The sequence below is a fragment of the Nycticebus coucang genome, chromosome 10, assembly GCF_027406575.1.
Source record: "Nycticebus coucang isolate mNycCou1 chromosome 10, mNycCou1.pri, whole genome shotgun sequence".
NCBI lineage: Eukaryota > Metazoa > Chordata > Mammalia > Primates > Lorisidae > Nycticebus > Nycticebus coucang.
This window is the reverse complement of record NC_069789.1, coordinates 128,114,324-128,139,786: the sequence shown is the minus strand read 5'-3', so window position 1 is coordinate 128,139,786 and position 25,463 is coordinate 128,114,324. Positions and strand designations below refer to the sequence as shown.

The following is a 25,463-nucleotide window of genomic DNA, read 5'->3' as shown; positions in this document are numbered from 1 at the left end:
AAAAACTCTGTGTAGGGTGTCACCTGCCTCAAGGAGTAGGGCACCGGCCTGTATACTGGGGATGGCAGGTTCAAGCCCAGCATGGGCCAAAACTGCAAAAACAAAGAAACAAACAAAAAAATACCTCTGTGTGGTTGATTGCCTTAGTAATTCAGTGTGAGCACCTCTGTGAAAAAGACCTTACAGTGTGATTCCTTGCAAAGGTTCCCTCTGCTGGCTGCTTTTGGTAACAATGTAATATTTTAGTAGGGTTTTTTGTATTGTTTTTTGTGGATGTGGGCATTTGTGAAATAGGATCTGGCTCTGTCATCTGGGCTAGAATATAGTGGCAAATTCATACCTCACTGCAACCTCAAATTCCTGGGCTCAAGCAATCTACTGCCTCAGCCCCCTCCTCTAGTGGGTGGGACTACAGGTATGTACCACCACACCCACTTAATTTAAAAAAATTTTTTGTAAGGACAGGGTCTTGCTATAGCCTGGACTGGCCTTGAACTCCTGGCTGTAAGCAATCTTCCCACCTTGGCCTACCAAAGAGCTAGGATTACAGGCCTGGCCTATAAAAGTTTAGTTTTTTTTCTTTCTTTCAAATGACAAAATACTGTATGTGCTTCTTGGGAACAATTTAAACAGAAGTAATTGGTTTACTCCCCCTTGAGATAAATGATGATATTATTAACAAAGCAGCTCAAGAATTTATTAGTGCTTTGCTTTTAGTGTCCAGCTGCCAGATAGGGCTTTTTCCCAAACAGAATAGTATCTTATGTACCTTTTTCTTTAAACTGTCACATTTTTTGTATTTAAGCTATCCATCCCTTCTTTCTTTCAACCGATATTTGCTAAATACTTACTATGGGGCCAGACACTGTTCTGGGCTCGGGGAAGTTAATCATGAGTAAGACAAACAGGGCCCTGCCCCTCCTAGAGCCGACTTTGGGACTAAGAGAGAGGGCTGGAGACAAGTAGTAAGCATCAGAGATAAGTTCAGAAACTGGCCAGCGTATGAAGAAAATTAGAACAGATGCCTGTAATCCCACCACACTGGGAGACCAAGGTGGGTGGATTGCTTGAATTTAGGAGTTTGTATTGTGGCGGGTGCCTATGGTTCCAGCAACTCTGGAAGCTAAGTCAGGAGGATGGCTTGAACCCAAGAGTTGGAGGTTGCTGTGAGCTATGATGCCACAGTACAGTACTCTACCCAGGGTGATGGAGTGAGACTCTGCCTCAAAAAAGAATAGCAAAGTGAGGAAAATTAGAACAGAATCACGTGATAGAGAATAATTGGGGTTAAGATAGGGAAGTCAGTCAAGAAGTTTCCTTTTTTTTTTTTTTTTTTGAGACAGAGTCTCACTGTGTTGCCCTCAGGAGAGTGCCATAGCATCACAGCTCACAGCAACCTCTAACTCTTGGGCTTAAGCGGTTTTTTTGCCTCAGCCTCCCAAGTAGCTGGGACTACAGGCCCCCACCACAACACCCAGCTACTTTTTTGTTGCACTTGTCGTTGTTTAGCAGGCCCAGGCTGGGTTTGAACCCACCACCCCAGGTGTATGTGGCTTGGCGCCCTTAACTACGGGCACCCAGCCAAGTCAGGAAGGATCTTGAGAGAAGCTTGCCACCCAGACAGGTGCTGGGGAAAGCATTTCTGACAGAGGAACAGCAAGTGTAAAGCATGGGGAGCAGTAACCAGGCAGGTGGAGGTGCATTGGGTTGTGGGAAGATGGGGACGCATAGACGTCAAAACATATAGGGGCCTTCAGGGAGTTGGTTTTTATCTAAGAAGAGATAGAGGGTCTTGGTGATTTGTCAACAGAATAGGTTTAGTCTTTCAAGGGCATTTTATTGATCAGCTCTAGACTGATGAACAAAATAAAAATGTCAATAAGTTGGTTTTTCAAAAAGAGAAATTATCACCAGAAACTCTACTACTCCTTTCTGTACAAACAGCAAATGCTCTCCTAGTAGGCAAACACACGTGACAAGCCATCTTACAACCAGAAGTTGGCTTGGGAGTGCAGCACAAGTGTGTTTTATAATCTGGGATTTCAGGCGGAGAGAACTATGTTCCCTGAGCATTGGCCATGTTCAGCAGCCATGATTCTTTCTCAGGTGTCCAAACTCTGGTTAGGCACTGACAGAGCTTTCCTTGTTGCTCGCCTTTTCCTGTGTTTCCGAGGCTGGCTAGCTCTCATCTCCTCAGATTTATCTCCTCTCAAGCCAGAGTTACATTGGGAAGTACTACTGCCTCCTTAGGGAGCCTTGACAAGTGTTGATTTTACCATTAAATGCTCAGAGTGCTCAGGGACAGGCAGGTGTCTTCCTGATGGGCCTGTGCTGCTCTAATAGTTCTCCTCTCAGAAAAGGCCTCTTGATGGAGTAGACTGAGTAGAGTGTGAATGTTCACATGCTGAGAGCAGTTGGACATACCACAATCTTTTTTCTTTTTTTTTTTTTTTAAGAGACAGAGTCTCACTGTGTCGCCCTCACAGCAACCTCCAGCTCCTGGGCTTAGGTGATTCTCTTGCCTCAGCCTCCCAAATGGCTGGGACTACAGGCACCTGCCACAACACCTGGCTATTTTTTTGGTGTAGTTTGACGGGGACTGGGTTTGAACCCACCACCCTTGGTATATGGAGCTGGCACCCTACTCACTGAGCCACAGGCGCCGCCCCCGACATACCACAATCTTAGGGAAGAGCAATTCAGGGTAAGGCAGCAGTAAGAGCAAAGGTCATGAGATGCAGCCAAACCCATTCAGGAAACATGAGAAGGCCTTACAGCTAGGACAAAGTGCAGAGTAGTCACAGGGCCTGCGGGCTGTGACAAGGATTTTTTATTTTTATTTATTTATTTATTTTTAGAGATAGAGTCTCACTTTGTCGCCCTTAGTACAGTGCCGTGGCGTCACAGCTCACAGCAACCTCCAGCTCTTGGGCCTAGGCGATTCTCTTGCCTCTGCCTCCCAAGTAGCTGGGACTACAGGCGACCACCACCACACCCGGCTGTTTTTTTGTTGCAGTTTGGCCAGGGCTGGGTTCAAACCCACCACCCTCAGTATATGGGGCCAGCGCCCTACCCACTGAGCCACAGGCACTGCCCTATTTTTATTTTTTATTATTTTTGAGACAGAGTCTCAATTTGTAACCCTCAGTGGAATACCTTAGCATCATGGCTCATAGCAACCTCAAACTCCTACCTTGGAGAGTAAACCAGTTCTCTTGCCTCAGCTTCCCTAGTAGCTGGGACTACAGGCACCCGCCACAACTCCCAGCTATTTTTAGAGACAAGGTCTTGCTCTTGCTCAGGCTGGTCTAAAACTCGTGAGACCCACCCACCCACCTCTGCCTCCCAGAGTGCTGGGATTATAGGTGTGAGTTGCCACACCTGGCCTATTTATTTATTTTTTAAATTTCAGGTTATTGTGAAATAATACTAGAACAAACAACCAGGTCACAATTTTTCAATTTGTTAGGTAGAGTCCTTGTAGTTGTGTCCCACACCCAAGATGTGTGCCATATACCCCTACCTTGTGCCTTTTAAGTGGCAGCACCCCGATTCTCCTCTCCCCTCCTTTGTTCCCCCTCTCCCCCAACTTGAATAGAATTAAGTTTTTCTCCTATGTGGGTATGTGTTAGATTGTCTACTGGCTTTATAATAAAATTGAGTATACTTGCTTTCCCTTTTTTTTTTTTTTTGTGACAGAGTCTCACTATATCGCCCTCAATAGAGTGCCATGGCGTTACAGCTCACAGCAATCTCTAACTCTTGAGCTCAAGTGATTCTCTTGCCTCTGCCCCCCAAGTAGCTGGGACTATAGGCACCTGCCACAATGCCTGGCTATTTTTTTGTTGGAGTTGTCATTGTTGTTTAGCTGGCCCAGGCCGGGTTCCAACTCACCAGCCTGGGTGTATGTGGCTGGCACCATAACCACTGTACTACAAGCGCTGAGTCTGCTTTCCCATTCTTACGATACTCTACCAAGAAGAATGTGTTTCAGAGCCATCTGGGTTAATACAAAAGATGTAAAGTCTCCATCTTTTCTTACCGCTGAACAGTACTCCATTGTATACATATACCACAGTTTGTTTTTTTTTGTTTTTATGTTTTGTTTTGTTTTTTTTTGAGACAGAGCCTGAAGCTTTCATCCTGGGTAGAGTGCTGTACCGTCACAGCTCACAGCAACCTCCAACTCCTGGGCTTAAGCTATTCTCTTGCCTCAGCCTCCCAAGTAGCTGGGACTACAGGAACCTGCCCCAACACCCGGCTATTTTTTGGTTGTAGTGGTCATTGTTGTTTGGCAGGCCCAGGCTGAATTTGAACCCTTCACTCAGGTGTATTTGGCTGGCGCTTAGCTGCTTGAGCTGCAGGTGCCGAGCCATACCACAGATTGTTAATCTATTCCTGAGTTGATGAACATTTAGGTTATTTCCACATCTTGGCAATTGTAAATTGAACTGTGATAAACTGTAGTAGGGGTTTGGATTTTACTTCAGTCATGATCGGATGCCATTGGAGGATTTTAAACAGCAGAGCGATGCGATCTGATTTGACTACAGGAAGCTCACTCAGACTGCTGTGTGAAAGATATGCTTTGGAGGGACACAGGAGTGGAGAAAAAGACCCCAGGTGAGAGGTTGGTCCTGAGGCATAGGAGGTGATAGCTTCTTGAAGTAGAGTGGTAATAAGGGAAGTGATGAGAAGTGCTTGCATTCACATATGTTTTGGAAGAACTGTCAGGATTAGCTGGTGGATTGCATGTAGGATGTATAGGACTGAAACGTTTATAGGTTTGGGAGTAGATAGTTGTGTTGTTCACTTATTGCCGAAGGCTGGAGGAATCAGAGTGGGTTTTGGTCGGAGGAGGAGGATTAAGAACTGTGATCAGGTTACCTGTGAGGTGCCTGATGTCAAGTATATAGTTGGGCATAGGAGAGTGGAGCACAGGGGTAAGGTCTGGCCTGGCAAAGGAAATTTGGTAGTGTAGGGATGGTGGGTAAAGCAGCAGTACTCCCTGGAGAGGGAACGAAGCCTGGGTTACTCCACCATACACAGGTGTTAGGTGAGAAGGAGAGCAGGAGGCATTGGCAGAGGAGACCAAGCAGGAGCTTCCAGTGAGTTGGGAGGAAAACTGAGTGAGTGTGAGGCCACCAAATCTAAAGAAGAAGATATTTCCAGGAAGAGAAGCATTGGAAAATGTTGCTGAGAGATTGGGTAAGGTGGAGAAAGGTGTAACTGGCTCTTGAGTTTGGCAAGATCTAAGTTGGCTAAAAGCTGCTTTAGAGTGAGGGGAGAATAGGAGGTATGGAGAAGGGGGAGAAAATGTGCTTTGCTAAAGTGGGGAGTGGAGAAATGGGGTCATGTCTGGAAAGAAATGTGGAGCTAAGGGGTGGCACCTGTGGCTCAAAGAGTAGGGCGCTGGCCCCATATACCAAGGGTGGCAGGTTCAAGCCCAGCCCTGGCAAAAAAAAAAAAAAAAAAAAAAAAAAATTGGGAAGAAATGTGGAGCTAAGAGAGGGTGGTTGGTGAGGCTGGTTTGTTTCCCAAAGGGAGTGTCCCAGGAGAGAAATGGGGTGATTACAGATGATTGGGAAGGCAAGAGGCTGCGCAGCATCCCACGCTCAGCTGGAGGGCAGCCTGTGACAAGAGAAGGACACATGTTGTGTTAGGACATGAGGCGGGCAGGATGGGTAGACAGATGCAGTGGACTGGTGGAATTAGTGTGAGGGCAGGTGAAGCAGTGTCCTCTACTTACACGTATTTGCTCAATTTAGTGAGATTTGAGATGGGAAAGAATTGAAGATGTGACAGGAATATCAGACCTTTGCAAGAGAGGACAAGCGTGAAATAATTATCTTAGAAAGAGTAAAGTTAAAGCATGGAAGGGCCATGTTCATTGTTTTCCTGAAATTTTCAGTGAGTCCAGATGGCAGATACAAGGGTTTTTTCTTCCACTGACTCCCAGTTTCTTAGGCATAGCTGTGAAGTCTGTACAGGAAAGGAGAGACAGCTTTAGGGAAAAGAATTGGCAAAGGAAGAGATGTTGCGCTAGACCACAGATTCTCAGCAGGGCGGAGAGGAAGGTCAGGGCAGACCATGTGTTGTGTGCTGAGACACACAGAAATCCAAAACTGATTTTCCTATACTCACACAACACTTCTGACACCAAATATGTGGGTTTTACACACTAAGCAATTCTCCAGTTTTCTGTAGACACTGGTTATCCTACAATAAAATTCTGATACTAGCTGCCCAGAGTTAGAACAGACCCCACAGGTTAAGGGCCCAGTCCTACAAGACTACTCCCCACTTTAGATGCCAAAAACAAGTCTCAGGTTCTCATCTGACTTCTGACCAACAGTCTATAAATTAGGGGTTCCCATAACCTCCTGCTCAGGTTTGATGGTTTCTATAAAGGCTCACAGAACTCCAAGTAACATTTACTTATATTTACTGGTTTATTATAAAGGACATTAGAACAGATAGAAACGAATAGCCAGACGAAGACGTACATAAGGAGAAGGAGGCCTTGTGCAGTGACTCTGGGAGGCCGAGGTGGGAGGATCCCTTGAAACCAGGTACTCCAGACCAGCCTAAGTAAGAGTGAGGCCCGTCCCTCCTAAAAATAGAAAAATTACTAAAAAAACAAAACTTGGGTGGTGCCTGTGGCTCAGTGAGTAGGGCGCCCGGCCCCATATATGAGGGTGGCAGGTTCGAACCTAGCCCCTGCCAAACTGCAACAAAAAAATAGGTGTTGTGACGGGCACCTGTAGTCCCAGCTACTTGGGAGGCTGAAACAAGAGAATCACCTAAGCCCAAGAGCTGGAGGTTGCTGTGATCTGTGACGCCATGGCACTCTACCAAGGGCGACAAAATGAGACTATTTAAAAAAAAAAAAAAAAAGAGGATAACTTGAGCCCAGGAGTTTGAGGTTGCTGTGAGCTAGCTTGAAGCCCTAGCACTCTAGCGTGGGCTCCAGGGTGAGACTCTTGTCACACACACACAAAAAGGCACATGAGGTTTGGCAAGTTTGCAGGGGCATGGGACTTCTACACCATCCCTAAGGTTTGCCATACTCCCAGCCCTTCCATTTCTTCACCAGCCTGGTTGCTCTCAGAACTCTGTAGTTCCATGACTGGTATGGAGGCTTTGTTATACTGTGTGATTGGTTATTAATTCAACCTAGGACTCTACCATCCTCCCTCCCAGGAGTATGAAGATGGCGAGGCTAGAAGTCCCAAGCTTCTCACCACAACTTGGTCTTTCTAGTGACCAGCCCCCATCCTGAAGCTAGCCAGGAGCCCAGCAAAAGTTATCTCGTTAGGAAAAAAACCACTCCTGTTACCCAGGAAAACCCAAAGAGGTTTTAGAAGCTCTGTGACAGGGGGCGGCGCCTGTGGCTCAAGGAGTAGGGCGCCAGCCCCATATGCCAGAGGTGGTGGGTTCAAGCCCAGCCCTGGCCAAAAAAAAAAAAAAGAAGAAGAAGCTCTGTGACAGGAACTGGAGATAGACCAAATATATATATATATGTACTTTTTTCTTCTTTTTTTTTTTTCTGAGACAGAGTCTCACTCTGTCCTCCTGGGTAGAGTGCTATGGTATCTTAGCTCTCAGCAACCTCAAATTCTTGTGCTCAAGCAATCCTCTTGTCTTAGCTTCCTGAGTAGCTGGGACAATAGGCTCCCACTATAACACCTGGCTAATTTTTCTATTTTTAGTACAGATGGGGGTCTCGCTCTTGCTCAGGCTGGTCTCAAACTCCTGAGCTCAAGCATTCCACCTGCCTCGGCCTCCCAGATAGCTAGGATTATAGGTGTGAGCCACCACGCCTGGTTAAATATATATTTCTTATTATGTCACAGGACTCCAGAACCTATTGCTTCCTCCTCCTTTTGCAGAACAGTGAGTTCCATTGTTAGCCCTGTTCTCTAGATGTATGGTACCCAGCGGGCCCCCAACTCCACCCCGCCCCCACCATGGCCTGTTAGAAGGCAGGCAGGCAAAAGGCAAGGTGAGCCACACAGCTGGCTGGTGGCAGGTGAGTCTGGGAAACTTGGTTTGTATTTACAGCTGGGCATCATTGCTCTTGTCACCACCTGAGCTCCGCCTCCTGTCAGGTTAGCAGCAGCATTAGCTTCTCATAGGAGCCCGAACCCTACGACTGCACATGTGAGAGACCTAAGTTTCGTGCTTCTCATGAGAGTCTTAATGCCTCATCTGAGGTAAATGTAATTCATGCACTTGAATCATCCCCAAACCATCTCCCTCACCCCCAAGTCTAGAAAAATTGTCTTCCATGAAATTGGTTCCTGATGCCAAAAGTTGGGGACTGCTGCTCTAGTTGCTAGAATCATTGAATTTGGGGGAGTTGCCAAAACTACGTAAAAGTTGTAGCCGTCTCTCTGAGGCCTGCTTGAAACACATTTGCAGGGAAGAGCATCCAAAATAAATGCAGCCTGCTTTGTGCTTAGGTGCCTGAAAGAAGACCCTGCTACCATGTCCCTGCTACAGAGAAGCCTTGATCCTGAGAAGACCCTGGGTCTGGTGGACGTGCTCTACACTGCTATGCTGGACCTAAACCGCTGGAGAGCAGGAAGGTTGGTGTCTGCACCAGTCACTTGAATTGGCTTTGTGAATGGTTGCACTTAGGGCCATACCCAAGGACCTTGTGACCATATACTGATAGTATGTGGGTAAATAATTCAATACAGAGAATTTTCTGTAGCTGTATTTTAGAACAATTTCAAACCTGCAGAAAAGTTGCAGGAATATGGTTACAAAGAATTGCTATATGCCTTTACTCCAGATTCCCCAATTTTTTAACATTTTTGCCTTTGTTTTGTCATTTGAAAGAAAGTCCATCAAGAAGACTTGTAACCCAACTCACATTCTCCTTATGAACTAAAAGCAGAGAAATGTTAAGAAAACTTACTTACATCCCTCGTGAAATTTACTTATATCTAAAAGTAGCTGACAGTTGGAAGATTATCTCTTTGTGAATCATTAATTTTAGAATGGGAGGGACCTTAAACATCTAGCCATACTTCTTCTCTTTTTCTGAACCCATGAGCACAGATAGGCCAGAATACTGAAGCAACTTCTGTGGGGTCACGCCTGCCATCATCTGCCTCACCTTCTGCCCCATGCCCTTTCTATCTGTAGGAAACAGATGCTCAGAACACCTTGGAAGTAATAGCCATCCGTTCCAGCCACAGTGGTGTATACTGTCCTCGAGTCCTCCTCACCACCTCCCTCTGGTTTATGCATTTGTCCGTTGTCCCTCTGTTGGATCTGCATGGCTCTCGGTCACTTTTTCTTCTTTTTTATTTTTTGAGACAGAGCCTCCAGCTGTCACCTTGGATAGAGTGCTGTGGCATCACAGCTCACAGCAACCTCCAGCTCCTGGGCTCAAGTGATTCTTTTGCCTTTGTCTCCCAAGTAGCTGGAACTACAGGCGCCCGCCACAATGCCCGGCTACGTTTTTTTGGTTGCAGCCATCATTGTTGTTTGGCAGGCCCTGGCTGGATTCCAACCCACCAGCTCAAGTGTATGTGGCTGGTGCCTTAGCCACTTGAGCCACAGGCGCTGAGCCTTTTTTTTTTTTTTTTGAGACAGAAGAATCTCACTATGTCGCCCTTGGTAGAGTGCCAGAGTGCCATGGTGTCACAGCTCACAGCAACCTCAAACTCTTGGGCTTAAGTGATTCTTTTCCCTTAGCCTCCTAAGTAGCTGGGACTACAGGCGCCCGCCACAACGCCTTTCTATTTTTTGGTTGCAGTTGTCATTGTTGTTTTAGCAGGCTTGGGCTGGGCTCGAACCTGCCAGCCTCAGTGTATGTGGCCAGTGCCCTACTCACTGAGCTACAGGGTCTCAAGCTGTCGCCCTGGGTAGAGGGCCGTGGTGTCACAGCTCACAGCAACCTCCAACTCCTGGGCTCAAGCGAATCTCTTGCCTCATCCTTCCAAGTAGCTGGGACTATAGGCACCCGCCACAACGCCCAGCTATTTTTTACTTGCAGTTGTCATTGCTGTTTGGCAGGCCTAGGGATTTGAACCTGCTAGCTCCGGTGTATGTGGCTGGTGCCCTAGCCACTTGAGCTACATTGAGCTACAGGCACCGAGCCTTGGTCACTTTTTCTTAGGCCCAAAGATAAACTTGCCAGTTGCACCCCCGCCCCCAGCTATGCATTGCTCTTCTGTGCTATAGTTAGAGTGTTTCAGTCAGTCAGACTCCTCAGAATTATAATATTAATTGTAGTGTTATAGTTTTTGAAGCCCTACATTAGATGCTATAAATTACATATTCTTAAAACCGTTGAGTATTTATTTATCTATAAAATAATAAGTGACCCTGAGGATCAGTGGGTAGGGCACTGGCTCCATATACTAAGGGTGGCAGGTTTGAACTTAGCCCCGGCCAAACTGCAACAAAACATAGCCGGGCTTTGTGGCGGGCACCTGTAGTCCCAGCTACTCAGGAGGCTGAGGCAAGAGAATCACTTAAGCCCAGAGCTGGCGGTTGCTGTGAGCTGTGATGCCGCATCACTCTACCAAGGGTGACAAAGTGAGACTCTGTCTCTTAAAAAAAAAAGAAAGAAAAAGAAAGGTGAACCTGATACCAACCAGGGAGGTCTATCTTGTTTTCAGAGTCTTTCTTAAATATAAAGACATCTATTTTATTTTCTAATTTTTATATTTGTCTTTCTTTTTTTTTAATAAGTAAATTTTTATTTAAATAGGGAACAAGCTTTACCCTGCATACAGATCCAGCTTCAAAGGGAGATCTGTGATTTTGGGAATCAGACTGACCTGCCTTCTGGAAATGGAAACAAATATTCAGGTGGCCTGCAGAAGACATTTTCCAAATTGACCTCTCGGTTCACCAAGAAAGCTTCATGTACCAGCTCTAACAGCAGCAATAATTACACCATCCAAAATACCCCTTCCAAAAACATCTTCATAGCTGGGTGTTTCAGAAGAGAAGGCCAAAATGCCCAGTAAATATTGATACAAGGTTACAAAACATTTTGAACATTGGCAATTTCCCTAGGACTACAGACTCTTCGCAGTCAGCTCAGAATTCCAGTCATCCTATGGCCAATGGTTTTCTTGTGGAGAGACATGAGAACTTCCTGCCTGGGGACGAGGGCAAGGATGAGAAGGGTATGAACTTGCCAAGTGATCAGGAAATGCAAGAGGTAATAGATTTTCTCTCAGGCTTTAACCATGGGCCAGTCACATCAGGGCTCTCCATTGGTGACAAGGCGTAATTCTGCTGCCACAGCCATGGTGACTGAGCAGAAAGCAGGAGCCATGCAACCACAGCAGCCATCACTGTCTGTGCCCCCCTCCATCACGGCCACCCCAGGCTGGGGCACACACACCACTGACACCCCAGCCAGGACTGGCACCTCAGCAGCAGTCCCCAAAGCAACCGCAGCCCCAGGTCCAGTACTACCAACACCTGCTCCAACCCATTGGATCGCAGCAGCCTCTGCCTCAGCCTCGGGCACCTGGAAAAATGGGTACATGGCTCATCCCAGCAGCCAGCACAGACTGTATGGAACAGGTCTGTCTCCTCTTGCTCAGTGGCCTGGCATATCTGATCTCCAGTTCCGACTTGTATAGCTTGGGTCTGGTGAGCAGCTATATGGATAATGTGATGTCAGAGGTTTTGGGACAGAAGCCACAGGGACCTAGAAATAATACCTGGCCAAACCGTGACCAAGTGACGGAGTCTTTGGAATGTTGGGAGAGATTCTGCCTTTTGATCCCGCAGGTATGTGAGGCATTCTCACCCTTTACCCATTTCAACATTAAATTTAATTGCTCAGGACTTCGTAGGGCCTGTCTGCCATGGCCTTTCCTTGTGAATGTTAAATAACTGAATACCTCTGTAAGACCCTTTCTCACTGTGAAGACAAGTATGGGTATCTATGGAGAAAGTTAGGGAGAAAAATGACACTTGTGGGGCAGATGTAGCAAGAGTGGGAAATAGTGGGTCAGAAAGCGGCAGAGAGGTAAGCAGAACTATTTTTCTCAATTGTATAGAGAATAGAATTGAGGCTCAGAGATGTTTCTGGAACAGATCAAAGTCTTATAGTTCAAACAGGCTCCAGTCCGGGCCCTCCTCATTCTTGGGAGTTAACATGTACAGCCCTTTATGGGCCACTTTTCCTTGACTACATAGCCTAAAATTCTGGTTCCTTTTTTTTTTTTTTCTTTCTATCTATCATGTTTTTCTCTTTCTTTTCTTTAACATTTCATTGTCAGTACTCACTGATTCTTTTTTTTTTTTTTTTTTTTTACCTAAACCGTAGGAATTGTAAAGAGTGGTAGGATACCCCTTCTGCCTCATAGAATTCACCTCCTAGCTTAGACAGTGTGAAAATACCATCAGAGTCATCTTAAGACGTGGAAGAAGAATTTAGAAACAAAACAAAAATAAAGTAGAAATTTAAGGGGAAATGCCAAAATTAAGTACATTAAAATGAAAACCGTAGTAGAAATTAGTAGCCTTAAAGTAGGATTTTTCCCTTTTTTGAGACTGAGTTTCAGGGCCCCAGAGTCCCATGACCTCAGCCTTAGCTCACAGCAACCTCAAATTCCTGGGGTTAAGCAATCCTCTTGCCTCAGCCTCCCGAGTAGCTGGGACTATAGGTGGCTACCACAATGCCTGGCTAATTTTTTTTATTTTTTGCAAAGATGGAGTCTTGCACTTGCTCAGGCTGGTCTCAAACTCCTGAGCTCAAGCAATCCTCCCACCTCAGCCTCCCAGAGTGCTAGGATTATAGGCCATGAGCTACTGCACCCGGCCTAAAAGGGAGGATCTTTGGAAGACCAGTGAAATAGATAAATCACTTTATTATGAGCATGATGAAAAGAAAGCAGAGAGAAACAAAATTTGTCCTGGACTTTTGCAAATGCAGCAAGAGAAAAGCAAATGAAGTAAGTGATACAAGGTTCGGAAAATGAGAGCTCAAAAAGCACATCTCTTTGCTTATAATAGAATTGAAAAAACTTTCCCTGCAAAACTTCTAGCATTAGTAAGAAACAGGTAAGGTAGGTAGATGCAAGCTCTTTTATCTAATTTAGCAAAAGACATGCAGAAGTAAAAATTTTCCATTCATGGGGTAATCTGTACAATATTGCAACTAAGTATAACAAATAACTTTCATAAGTGAATAACTACCATAAAGAGGAGATTGCTTCCTGAAATACCTCCACATTAACTTTTAAAGGAAGGATGTGTCTTCTAAAAAATTCCTCATAGGTAGGCCGGTGCAGGATGGCTCATGCCTATAATCCTAGCACTTGGGAAGCCAAGACGGGTGGATTGCCCTGAGCTCACAGTTTCGAGACCACCCTGAGCCAGAGTGAGACCTGGTCTCTAAAAATAGCAGATGCCTGTAGTCCCAGCTACTTGGGAGGCTGAGCAAGAGAATCTATCGAGGGTGACAAAATGAGACTCTGTCTCAAAAAAAAAAAAATGGCTCAGCACCCGTGGCTCAAGCGGCTAAGGTGCCAGCCACATATACCTGAGCTGGCGGGTGCCTATAGTTTCAGCTACTTGGGAGGTGGAGGCAGGAGAATCGCTTGGGCCCAGGAGTTGGAGGTTGCTGTGAGCTGTGATGTGACAGCACTCTACCGAGAGTGACAGCTTGAGGCTCTATCCTCAAAAAAAAAAAAAAAAAAAAATTCCTGGTACTGCTGTTCATGCTTTTTTGTTCTTGCTCCTCTTGGGTGGAAGGATGTAGGAAACCTTGTATTTACTTACACCTGTGGGCCACAAGTAGGGCAAACAATTCACCACCCTGTGAAAGAGCAAGCCCACCTGGCTGCCACCACCTGGGGTGATAATGGTCAGTGCGGTTTGAACAGCCATGTAACTAAATCCAGAGTATAAACAGTAGTTTGGCAGAATTTTACCATATTTGACATCTATTGAGACCCTGATGACTCTTATGTCTTTAGCCTACAATTCTTTTTTCTTCTGGATGTTCTTTTTTGACGCTTACGTCCACTGATGTAGCCTTAGATAGAACCTTCCCTGACAGCACGAGATCTGTGCAGACCTTTGTGCAAAATTAAGGAGGGATGCTCTTTTAGACTAGTGAATTAAGGAAGGCACCTTCTAGTGCCACCTCTGAACAGGTAAACTCAGTCTTTGAGGCATGGCTTGACTGACTGTGGTATCAGGCCTTGATTTCAGCTCCTAATTCCTCCCCTAGTATGGGCATCTTTGTGCAGTGCACAAATAGCACGGCCTTGTGCCATAGTCCTGTAACAGTGCCTAAGAACAAGCTAGTAATGGAATTGTGCCCTCATCTTTTTCCTAATCCCAAGCTAAAACGCATGTGGCACTGAGTCATATTTGGATATACGGATTTGTGGTCCGTAGATGAGCATATACGGGTTTGTGGTCCGTAGATGCTTTCCTGCCATGACTTCTTGTTTGGCACTTTCTGTAAATGCCAACAGTTCTCTGTTCAGTGTTTCCTGCCACCTAACGCATTCTGAAATGTTATCTTTTTCTTTGCTACTTACGTGATCTTCAGACAGAATGATTAGGTCTCATTCAGGAAAACACTGGGTGGAAGCTTGGCTCAAGCTGGAAAGTATATATCCTCTGTGAATTTTCAGCTGTCCATTAGCTGAAGTCATCATCTGATTTTTTTTTTTTTAGACAGAGCCTCAAGCTGTCACCCTGGGTAAGGTGCCGTGGCATCACAGCTCACAGCACCCTCCAACTCCTGGGCTTAAGCGATTCTCTTGCCTCAGCCTCTCAAGTAGCTGGGATTACAGGCACCCACCACAACACCTATTTTTTGGTTGTAGTTGTAATTGTTGTTTAGCAGACCTGGGTTGGATTTGAACCCGCCAACTCCATTGTATGTAGCTGGCGCCTTTGCTGCTGAAGCTACAGGCGCTGAGCCCATCATCTGATTTTTTTTTTTCTTTTAGAGATAGAGTCTCACTGTAACGCCCTCATGTAGAGTGCCAGGACTTCACACAGCTCACAGTAACCTCTAACTCTTGGGCTTACGCGATTCTCCTGCCTCAGCCTCTGTAGCAGCTGGGACTACAGGCGCCCACCACAACGCCCGGCTATTTTTTGGTTGCAGTTTGGCCGGGGCTGGGTTTGAACCTGCCACCCTCGGCATATGGGGCTGGCGCCCTACTCACTGAGCCACGGGCGCCGCCCTCATCATCTGATTTTTTAAGTTATTAGCTGATAAGTCTTGGTACATAGCACCAAGACATTAGATAATTTTATCTAGTTTTTGTCTTTAAAATCTAGTCATGAGGAGGCCAAGGCAAGTGGGTTGCCTGATCTCAGGAGTTCAAGACCAGCCTGAGCAACAGAAAGAGACCTCATCTCTAAAAAAAAAAAAAAAAAAGGCCGGGCATTGTGGTGGGCGCCTGTTGTCCCAGCTTCTTGGGAGGCTGAGGCAGGAGAATCACTTGAGCCCAGGACTTTGAGGTTGCTGTGAGCTGTGACACCATGGCACTCTACCTGGGTGACAAAGTAAGAAGTAAGACTCTATCTCAAAAAAAAAAAAAAATCTAGTCATGGATAAATCAGACATTTTTCTTTCTGTCTGTCTTTCATACTCAGCCTGCCTCTTCCTTCCTGACAGCCCCTGTACACACCATATCCTAACTTCAGAACTGTGTGCTAAAAGCCCCATCTCACCGTAGCAGGGTCCTGGGCAAAGCCTGTACCCAACTCTGTCATTGTGTGTGTGACCAGCGTATCTTCAGAGAGCAAGGAAGGAACCAAGGGGCTAGTTTGGCTCCACGCATTGTTTTTTGTGTTTTGTTTTGAGACAGAGTCTCACTTTGTGGCCCTTGGTAGAGTGCTGTGGCATCACAGCTCTCAGGAACCTCAAACTCTTGGGCTTAAGCAATTCTCTTGCCTCAGCCTCCCAAGGAGCTGGGACTACAGGTACCCGCTACATCACCCGGCTATTTTTTGTTGCAGTTGTTGTGTTTAGCTGGCCTAGGTTCGAACTCGCCACCCTTGACGTATGTGGCTGAAAGCTATAACCACTGTTCTACGGGCACCGAGCCACCCACACATTGTTTATTCCTTTGTCTCAACACAGTGGGCTCAGACCCAGAGTTTGCACGCTATGTGGCAGGAGTGAGCCAGGCCATGCAGCAGAAGCGACAGACCCAGCATGGTCGTCGTCCGGGCAACCCCCGGAGCAACTGGCCACCCATGGATGATGCCCATCGGACCTGGCCTTTCCCAGAGTTCTTCACAGAAGGGTGAGTGCTGGGTGCAACAGGGAAGGTGAGTTTGGGGCTTGAGTGTCCTCCATGGGTCCTATGAGAAGAGACTCTTTGGCATCTGTGCCTTCTTACCAGGCAATCCAATTTTAAGCCTAATCATGGGAGTGTGACAGGAGGTTAAATCTTCACAGATCAGAGTTTTATGACTGTAAGATGCCAAGTGGCATGATGTGTACCTGTGAACATACCATTGGTATAAATTCATGATTTTCAGGACAAATTCTTCAGCCCTAGACGAGGATATTATTTGATGGTGTTTGTAAAGCAATGGCATGTTTAATACATTCTTTATACTGAAATGAATGTGACTGTGAAACCCACATGATTTATGGATGCTATGAGCATAACCTACAAAAATCAAAGTTATATGGTTCAGATTCAGCATGCTGAGAGAACTGTGGATTTTCTTTTCTTTTTTTTTTTTTTTTGTAGAGACAGAGTCTCATTTTATGGCCCTCAGTAGAGTGCCATGGCCTCACACAGCTCACAGCAACCTCCAACTCCTGGGCTTAAGCGATTCTCTTGCCTCAGCCTCCCAAGTAGCTGGGACTACAGGCGCCCGCCACAACGCCCGGCTATTTTTTGGTTGCAGTTTGGCCGGGGCCGGGTTTGAACCCGCCACCCTCGGTATATGAGGCCAGCGCCTTACTGACTGAGCCACAGGCGCCGCCCCAGAATTGTGGATTTTCATCATAAACAAAACTGGAGATTTTTCACATCTCATATTGCTACCTGGTTAATAAATCTGGATGACTAAAGACCTTTTCAGCTTTTTGTTTTCTCTAAAATAAATTTCATACACAAAACTACAGACTTCTTAGAGGAATAGAGGGAAGTGATAACTATGTATTACTTTTAAAATAAGGGAAAGGAAGAAACCTAAGTTTTTAGAAGGGAGAGACAGACCACTGTTTGCTTATGAGATGAGGAGAAGGTAAGGACAGCTCTATTAGGGTTGGAGTGGAGATTAGGGGCTGGCCTCAGGTCTGCCCAGCTAGTGTCCAGGCTGGCTGCAGGAGGCCCTGGATCATCTTCTCTCTTTGGCTTTCAGGGATGGCCTGCACAGCGGCTGGTCAGGTGCTCAGGGAGACTCAGCCAGCTCGAGTGATGAGACATCTTCAGCCAATGGGGACAGCTTGTTCTCCATGTTTTCAGGGCCTGACCTCGTTGCTGCTGTCAAACAGAGAAGGTATGAAGAGATTTCTAACCAGGGGAAGAGAAAGGGAAGTGTGAATCACTTACTTCTCTGGGAAAGTCAGGACCCCAGTTACTCCCAGTCCACCTTATGTGATAGAGGTAGAGGGTTCTTCCTGCATTACCTGCTGACGGCCTCTAAAGAGCACCTTCTACAAGGCAGAGCTGGCCTCATCTTGTGCAGCCTCTTTGGGGCCACTGTACAAGCTTGTAGCCCAGCAGACTGAATATCGGGTTGAGTTTTTGCTGGCAGAACAGTCTCACAATAGCGAAAAATACTAGTATGATAGATAAGAAAGGATTCAGGAGACGGGGTCTGTTGGTGCTGGTCTGTGCCTTGCAGGAGGCAGCCCTTTCTGTGGGAGGAGCAGGGCCAGGACAACCACATTCTAATTTGGACTCCAACAGGCTCTGGAACCCTAGCTGAGGGCCTGGCACTCTCTGACCCTCAGTTTCTTTGTCATAGGTGGTACTGGATAAAATGAACTTTGAATGCTATTTCAAAGTTGAATATGGAAGTAATATAGCATATTCAGATTTAAGAAGGGTTCAAAAGTAGTCACAAACATTAAAGTGAGCTCTGAACTGAAAGAAGAGTTTGGTTAGAAAGAAGAGCCAGGCGTGGCGCCTGTAGCTCAAGCGGCTAAGGCGCCAGCCACATACGCCTGAGCTGGCGGGTTTGAATCCAGCCCAGGCCTGCCAAACAACAATGATGGCTGCAACCAAAAAATAGCCGGGCGTTGTGGTGGGTGCCTGTAGTCCCAGCTACTTGGGAGGCAGAAGCAGGAGAATCACTTGAGCCCAGGAGTGATTGAGCAGGAGACCAGCACTGGGCTCAAGTGATTGGAGGTTGCTGTGAGCTGTGATGCCACGGCACTCTACCCAGGGTGACGGCTTAAGGCTCTGTCTCAAAAAAAAAAAAAGAGCCAGACTGCTGTGGCTATGGGAAAGAGCAGTCTGAAAGTGGCAGATAGGACATGGGAATGGAGAGTATGCAGGCTCCCTTGGGCACTGGAGGTCATGCTGGGAGTGGGAAGGGAGGCCTGGTTACACAGCTTTGTGTGACAAAGTCAGTCTTCATTGGACAAGCGGTGAGGAACAGGTAGATAAAGCTGGAAGGGCCCTGAGTTAGAACACATGGCGTAATAATGGGAGTGATGACAGTGATTGAGCACTAGCCCAAGTTGAGGTGTTTGCTGTCGGCCAGGCCCCAGCCTAGGCACTTCCCATACATTTTTTCCACTTAATTCTCATAACAACCGGATTCATTTGCTAGGTCTGCCATCACAAAGTACCTCAGACTGGGTGGCTTAAGCAGTAAATATTCATTTCCTCACAGTAATGAAAGCTGAAAGTCAGAGGTCAGATGTTGGCAGGGTCGGTTTCTTCTCCTTGGCTTATAGATGGCCACTTCTCCCTGTGTGTTACTGGCCTTCCCGCCGGGCATCTGTGTCTCTCATAATCTTGCTGGATTAGGGCCCAGCCTGATGACCTCATTTTAGCTTAATGACCTCTTTAAAGGCCCAGTTTTAAATAGGCTCACATTCTAGGGTATAAAGGGTTAGGGTTTCAAAATATGGATTTGGGAGGTACAGTATTTAACCCGTAACAACCACCTTATTAATCCTCTTTTATCTCCAATTTATAGGTGAGGAAATTGGGGCTCACAGAAGTTAAGTCCATTCATTCTTTCATTTGGTGGTACCTGCCACCTGCCAGGCACTAGTGGTGTAGGAGCAAACAAAGCACAGTCCTCTTCCTCGTGGAACTTACGTGAGAGAAGGCAGATTAAGAAAAAGCAAAACATATTAAACAGGTTGGGTTGGTTGCTACCTCAAAAAATAAAGCAGGGTGTGAGGGTAGAAAATGCAGGGACTGGTGGATTTTCTGTTTTCAGAAGGGTGGCCAAGGAGGCCTCTGAGGAACAGAAAGCTGAACTAAGTGAGGGAGGAGCCGGCAGGGAAGTGGCAGCTGGGTACATACGAGAGGATGATGCACACGTTTTCAGCCTGAGCTTGTGTGTATTTAGGGGTGCTATGAACTGATGGGGGACTACAGGAGGACTGAGTCTGAGCCAGGGTGGAGGTTAAGACTTCTGTTTTAGACATGGTTAATTAGACATCTGAGAAGTTACCTGTAATACCACTTCTGCAGAGACAGCCATCTCATACAGGAATGCTGGCTCTGATCCTGCTACATCTTGCCTCTTGTAGCAGTCTTCGTGTTATTAGTAAAACAAATGAGCTTTTGTTTTTTGTTTTTTTGAGACAGAGTCTCAAGTTGTCACCCTCTGTAGAGTGCTGTAGCATCATAGCTCACAGCAACCTCAAACTCTTGGGCTTAAGTGATCCTCTTGCCTCAGCCTCCCAAGTAGCTGGGACTACAGGTGCCCGCCACAAAGCCCGGCTATTTTTTGGTTATAGTTATCATTATTGTTTGGTGAGCCCAGGCTGGATTCAAACCCGCCAGCTCTGGTGTATGTGGCTGATGCCCTAGCTGCTTGAGCTATAGGCGCTGAGCTTGAGCTTTTGTTTTTACATCACTTATTGCTGGTATGTGGTGAATAGTCAGTATCTGTTGAGTAAACCAACAAAAAGCCAAAGCTGGTGGCATCAAAGCAATTGACAGAAGCCTGTCTTTATGGCTGCCACATCCCTGCCTGACCCCCCTGAGCTGGCTTTGCAAGAGTGTACCAGTCAATGCCACCTAGAACCAGGACACAGAGACACCAGGGCCAAGCAAATAGGGAGTCCCCTGGAGATAGGCTGAGAGGAAGCTGGGTGATCACTGTTCTGAGCTCTTTGTTCCTTCAGGAAACACAGCAGCGGAGAGCAGGAGACCAGCACGCTACCCTCGCCGCCTCTCCTTGCAGCAGCTGAGGACATGAACCAGGTATTGTGGGCTGGCTCTATGGGTGCAGACCATGGGCAAGGTTCCACAGCTCTTAAGAGGACCTCTAAGTAAGGAGGGGTCTTCATTGTAGCCAACAAGTTTTCTTTTCATGATTTTTTCTAAATGACTGGCCAGCTCAGCTGACTGAGAACCACACGTACAGGAGACTCTAGGGCTGTGCCATATAGCATGATAGCCATTTACCCCGTGTGGCTAAATAAATCTAAATTAAATATAAATAAAAGTTCAGCTCCTCCATTGCACTGGCTATCTATGGTGAGTGGCTACCATACTGAGCAGTGTAGGCACAGAAGGTGGCTGTCATTGCATGTAGCCCTGTTGGACAGGCCTGTGGGTAGGGGGTGGTGCTGTCCCCTGCCTTCTAGCTGGGACTAAGGGCCAGAGATCTGGGGAAGTGGGAAAAGATAAACCACCAGAAATGCCACTAAAACCTCTCTTCCATTTCTCAGGATAACAAAACCAAAACATGGCCTCCCAAAGCACCCTGGCAACACCCCTCCCCGCTGCCTGGCACACTGCCCAGCCCAAGCGCACCACTCTATGCAGTCGCCAGCCCCAGCAGCCAGTGGAACGACACCATGCAGATGCTGCAGTCCCCAGTGTGGGCTGTGACCAGCGACTGTAGCACTGCCTCCTTCACCTATGTACAGAGCCCACCACAGCCCCCAGCACCTCCTGCACACAAGGCGGTGCCCAAGGGCTTCAAAGCTTTCCCTGGGAAGGCTGAGCGCAGGCCAGCTTACCTGCCCCAGTACTGATGCAGGACCAGCCTGCTATGTGCCGAGACCTATTGGGGTGAGTGTCCTCGCCCCAGGGCCAGCTAGCTGATACCAGCCCCCCCAAAGGACCAGTATACCTCTGTCTTGGGGAGAGTTCCTTGGGGACAGGGGAGGTTGGCAGCTCCAGGCCTTTAAAGCCTGACTTCTCAAACTTTGGAGGCATCAGATCCCCAGAGAGCCAGCTGTAAACAGAGTTTCTAACCCTCAGGGGGATGCTGGAGAATCTGTATGCTTAGTATGCACTTCAGGTGATCTGATGCAGGCGGCTGCCAGCCATACTTGGAGAAACACAGCTCTTGGGTTATTAGTCCTGCTGTGTGTTGGGAAGGTATCAGGCCTGAAGGCTTAGAGCAAAACTGACCATTTTTCTTTAACCTTATTCTTTTCTTACTTAACACTTTGAGTGATGACCACACCAATCACTGTATTTTATAGCTATTTTTTCATTTAGGTTTTTAGTTAAAACATCTGCTGCCTAACATGCAGTGAATATTTTAAGATAACAGATATACTGGCTGGGGGGGTGTTCAGCACTGTCGTTATGTAAGCTTGTATAAAATGAGCAACATATAGACTATTAGTGATTAGGAGGAGTCACCTGGGTTTCCTGTGGGCAGACAGCCCCTTGCCACCCCAGTAGCACCCAGGCAGTGCAGTATTTACCAGATTTACAACAGCAAGATTGTCAAATTGATGTCCAAGGTGTACTGCCGAAGGTGCATGGAATTGAGCCAGCTGGCTGCTGTCCATGTGCAGAGGAAAGCTGCGCTTTGCCCCAGAGCGTGGGGGCGTGGTCAAGGGCTGCACAGACACACATGCACTTGAAATTACAGTAACATTTTGGAGGTGGTTTAGAAGACAAACCAATTAAGATGTAGATAGAAATTAATTTAAAGTCTTTTCTTTAAAAAAAAATCCACCTCAGGCGGCGCCTGTGGCTCAGTGGGTAGGGTGCCAGCCCATATACCGAGGGTGGCAGGTTCGAACCCAGCCACGGCCAGACTGCAACAAAAGTAGCCGGGCATTGTGGTCCCAGCTACTCAGGAGGCTGAGGCAAGAGAATCGCCTAAGCCCAGGAGTTGGAGGACAGGAGTTGTTGCTGTGACGCCACAGCAATCTATGGAGAGCGATAAAGTGGGACTCTGTCTCTAAAAAAAAAAAAAAAAAATCCACCTCATTTTCAGTTAACACGTGCCATTAAATAGGTAGCATCCTGTGGATTTAGGGGTATTTTCCAGCCAGAATGGATCCAGAAGAATTGAATGGTGCTTAAATTGAGAAATAATAATAAATATATATCTATATAGAATAGACATATCCCACTGTATATTAATTGAGGTTACAGAAAGTTCTTTATATAAAATTTATTTAAATTTTTCATATTTCATCTTTGAAAAAAGTCTAATTGAGAAAAATCCATAATATTTTGTGGTATGAAAGTTTGACAGTATTAATATTTTTTTTTATATTTTCTTAAATCATTAAACCATTTTAATATATGTTAACTACTAATAAATGGTTTATTCTTTCTAGCTCCATATAAGCTTTTCCAGCAGATTGTAATAACACATTTATGTTCTCATTTTTCTACGGATATAAGTAAATTTATATTTAAAAATACCAAAAAGGATAAATAAATATATATATATATATGTATGTACACACTCGCACACACAACACTACTTACAGCGCTGGACCCTTAGGATGTCTGAGCCCAGCCCCCTGAGTTCTTAGTACTGTGTAGTCAGGCTGTCTCCAGGCCTGGGTGTTGTCCTTTCTGCTGTGTGGGATGCCATTGTTGCCTGTATTTATGATCTTTCACCGTGGGTTCTGAGCATTCATTCACCTCACCCTGTTTACAGAGAACTGTTTTGTACATAGACTTCTTCAGGCACGTGCTTCGCACCAACCCTGTGTGGCCCTTGTCCGTGTTAGCTGTCACAGTATACACACTGGTCGCTGTTAAAGTTGTCTGTGGCTGTTTCACTTGTAATATAGTTTTCTATTTCCTTCAGTAATATGTCCACAATACCCTGTATTTCACATTCTGTTATACTAAAGTACTCTTGTTTTAATAGTGCCTCCCCAAAGACCTCACCTTGGACAGAGGTCAGTCTTTGATGCTCCAGCGCAATTGACATTGCTAATTGTCACTTTCCAGTTTGTTCTTCTCTATTAAGGAAGACATTTTATAATTGCATCTCCATGGGAGGTGAGACTGTGTGAAGCTGTTTGTGTGGTCTCTATGTAGGTGCTGTGTCCCCAGCACCACCTTGCTCTGAACACTGGTAATTCCAGGTGCTGCGCTCGGCAGAGGGGTCTCGCCCAAGCGCATGTGTGTGCGTGTGTGAGTGTGTGTGTCCTTTGCATGGCCAGGTGTGGCTGCCTTGCTCGGGCATCAGCAGGACATGGTGTGAATAGTTCATTGCTTCCAAACTGGAACTCTACATTTTGTATCTTACTTTTAAAGCTCCTATAAGTAAAATAACTATTGGCTTTATTAAAAATATACATTTAATAATACTTTGTATCATTGTGTAAAATGAGCTGCAGCAGACATGTCAGAAGCCCTAATTTGTTACTTTGAAAAGCTACACGTGAGTTGGTTTTTAGGTCAGCTTGTCCCCTGATTCTGAGCCCTCGCAAGAGGGAAGGTCATTTGGGACATTAAGGTGAGCCTGAATGGATGGGCAAGCAGCAGAACTACCAGCCAGGCCTGGTGCATTGCCTAGATGGCTTAGGCCTCTACACAGATGGAGCCCATATAGTGGTGAGGGAGACTGTCTCCTGGAAGGATGCAAGCTCTCTCTGTGGGGTGGGATCTGCCAGTACCCACATCCCACCAAATATGGATGCTGTGTGACCTGCCCAAGAATAAGGACTTGTTTCATCCTCTCGCTACAGCATAGACCCAGTGTGTGGCAGAGAGACCCTGACCCACAGGCATAGGAAGGACCTGTCCACTGGGTAATGCCATGTGCTAAGCAGAAGGAGACTGTATCATGAGAACCAGAAATGGAGTTGGGTTACCAGGGAATTTCAACTCATTCCAACAGCCCTTCATTGAAACTTTTATTCATGAACTTAGGGAAATGGAGTAACATGAGCATTAATATATAACCTGTGAGTGTAAGTACCACCTACAGCTTCTTTTTGTTGAGATGCCTTGAAGTTGAGCATGGGGAACAAGTTCCAGAACCTTCCAAATGCACTTTAGGACACAGTTGCTTAGTAACAGTCATGCTGCACAAGTGTGCTAAGGAATACACTGGAAATTTATATTAAAATGCTAGCAGGAAAGGGTACCTATTTTATTCAAGTGTGTTCCCATGTGACGCAGCACCTGGTGCTGTTCACTGGCTTTCACTCAGAGCAGTGATGGAGACGGAAGAGGAGTCCTGTACCCCAGCCGTGCCCTGGGTGGGTGGGGACAGTAAGAACAGAAGTTAGAGCTGAGCTCCTAGAGCACTGGTTCTCAACCTTCCTAATGCCGCAACCCTTTAATACAGTTCCTGTGGGTCACAATCCACAGCTTGAGAACCATTGTCCTAGAGGATCCTTGGGGGCCCCAGTCCCATCTTAGAAATAGAGGGGGACACACAGGCAGTGGAGGTAGTTGGGGGGCTTGTGATCCCTCTTTCCCATCTAAGAGCTACCAGCATGGGGGTAGAGGGTGTAGCTGAAATGCCACATGCCAGCCATGTGGCTTTGAGTGGGTGACCTTCTCTGCAGGAGACAAAGAGGAAATAAATCATTCCCGATAGTCCACGCATCAGCTGCTGTGTGTGCACATCATGACTGGCTGTCTGCGTACAACATGTACCTGCACATCTGAGGAACCTTCAGGGGCAGGCTCCAGAAGTAACACATGCACCTGGTCTTTTTTTTTTTTTTTTTTTTTTGTAGAGACAGAGTTTCACTTTATTGCCCTCGGTAGAGTGTGGTGGCGTCACACAGCTCACAGCAACCCCCAACTCCTGGGCTTAGGCGATTCTCCTGCCTCAGCCTCCCGAGTAGCTGGGACTACAGGCGCCCGCCACAACGCCCGGCTATTTTTTGGTTGCAGTTTGGCTGGGGCCAGGTTTGAACCCGCCACCCTCGGTATATGGGGCCGGTGCCCTACCCACTGAGCCACAGGCGCCGCCCTGCACCTGGTCTTAAATAGCACATGGGTAGGCTGGCTGGGCCAGGCCTCTGCATGTCTGTTAGAGGACTGAATGGAGCTTGTGTTGGAATGTTGAGTTGGGGATGTAGGCCCAGGTGAGGGAGAAGGATTGTTTCAGGT

General features: G+C 46.5%; 1 protein-coding gene across 1 annotated transcript in view; it reads left to right on the top strand.

Annotated features, from left to right (window-relative positions):
* GARRE1 (granule associated Rac and RHOG effector 1) overlaps window positions 1-23,701 on the top strand; it is an 86,913-nt gene extending 63,212 nt beyond the window's left edge. Inside the window, 13 exon segments of the mRNA XM_053608248.1 lie at window positions 8,466-8,591; window positions 10,733-10,964; window positions 10,967-11,218; window positions 11,220-11,336; window positions 11,338-11,511; window positions 11,513-11,554; window positions 11,556-11,603; window positions 11,605-11,719; window positions 11,722-11,772; window positions 16,103-16,268; window positions 17,344-17,481; window positions 20,300-20,378; window positions 20,849-23,701. Of these exon segments, the coding sequence (XP_053464223.1) occupies window positions 8,466-8,591; window positions 10,733-10,964; window positions 10,967-11,218; window positions 11,220-11,336; window positions 11,338-11,511; window positions 11,513-11,554; window positions 11,556-11,603; window positions 11,605-11,719; window positions 11,722-11,772; window positions 16,103-16,268; window positions 17,344-17,481; window positions 20,300-20,378; window positions 20,849-21,157 (1,849 nt within the window). The 3' untranslated portion in view covers window positions 21,158-23,701.
* The last annotated feature ends 1,762 nt before the right edge of the window (window positions 23,702-25,463 follow it).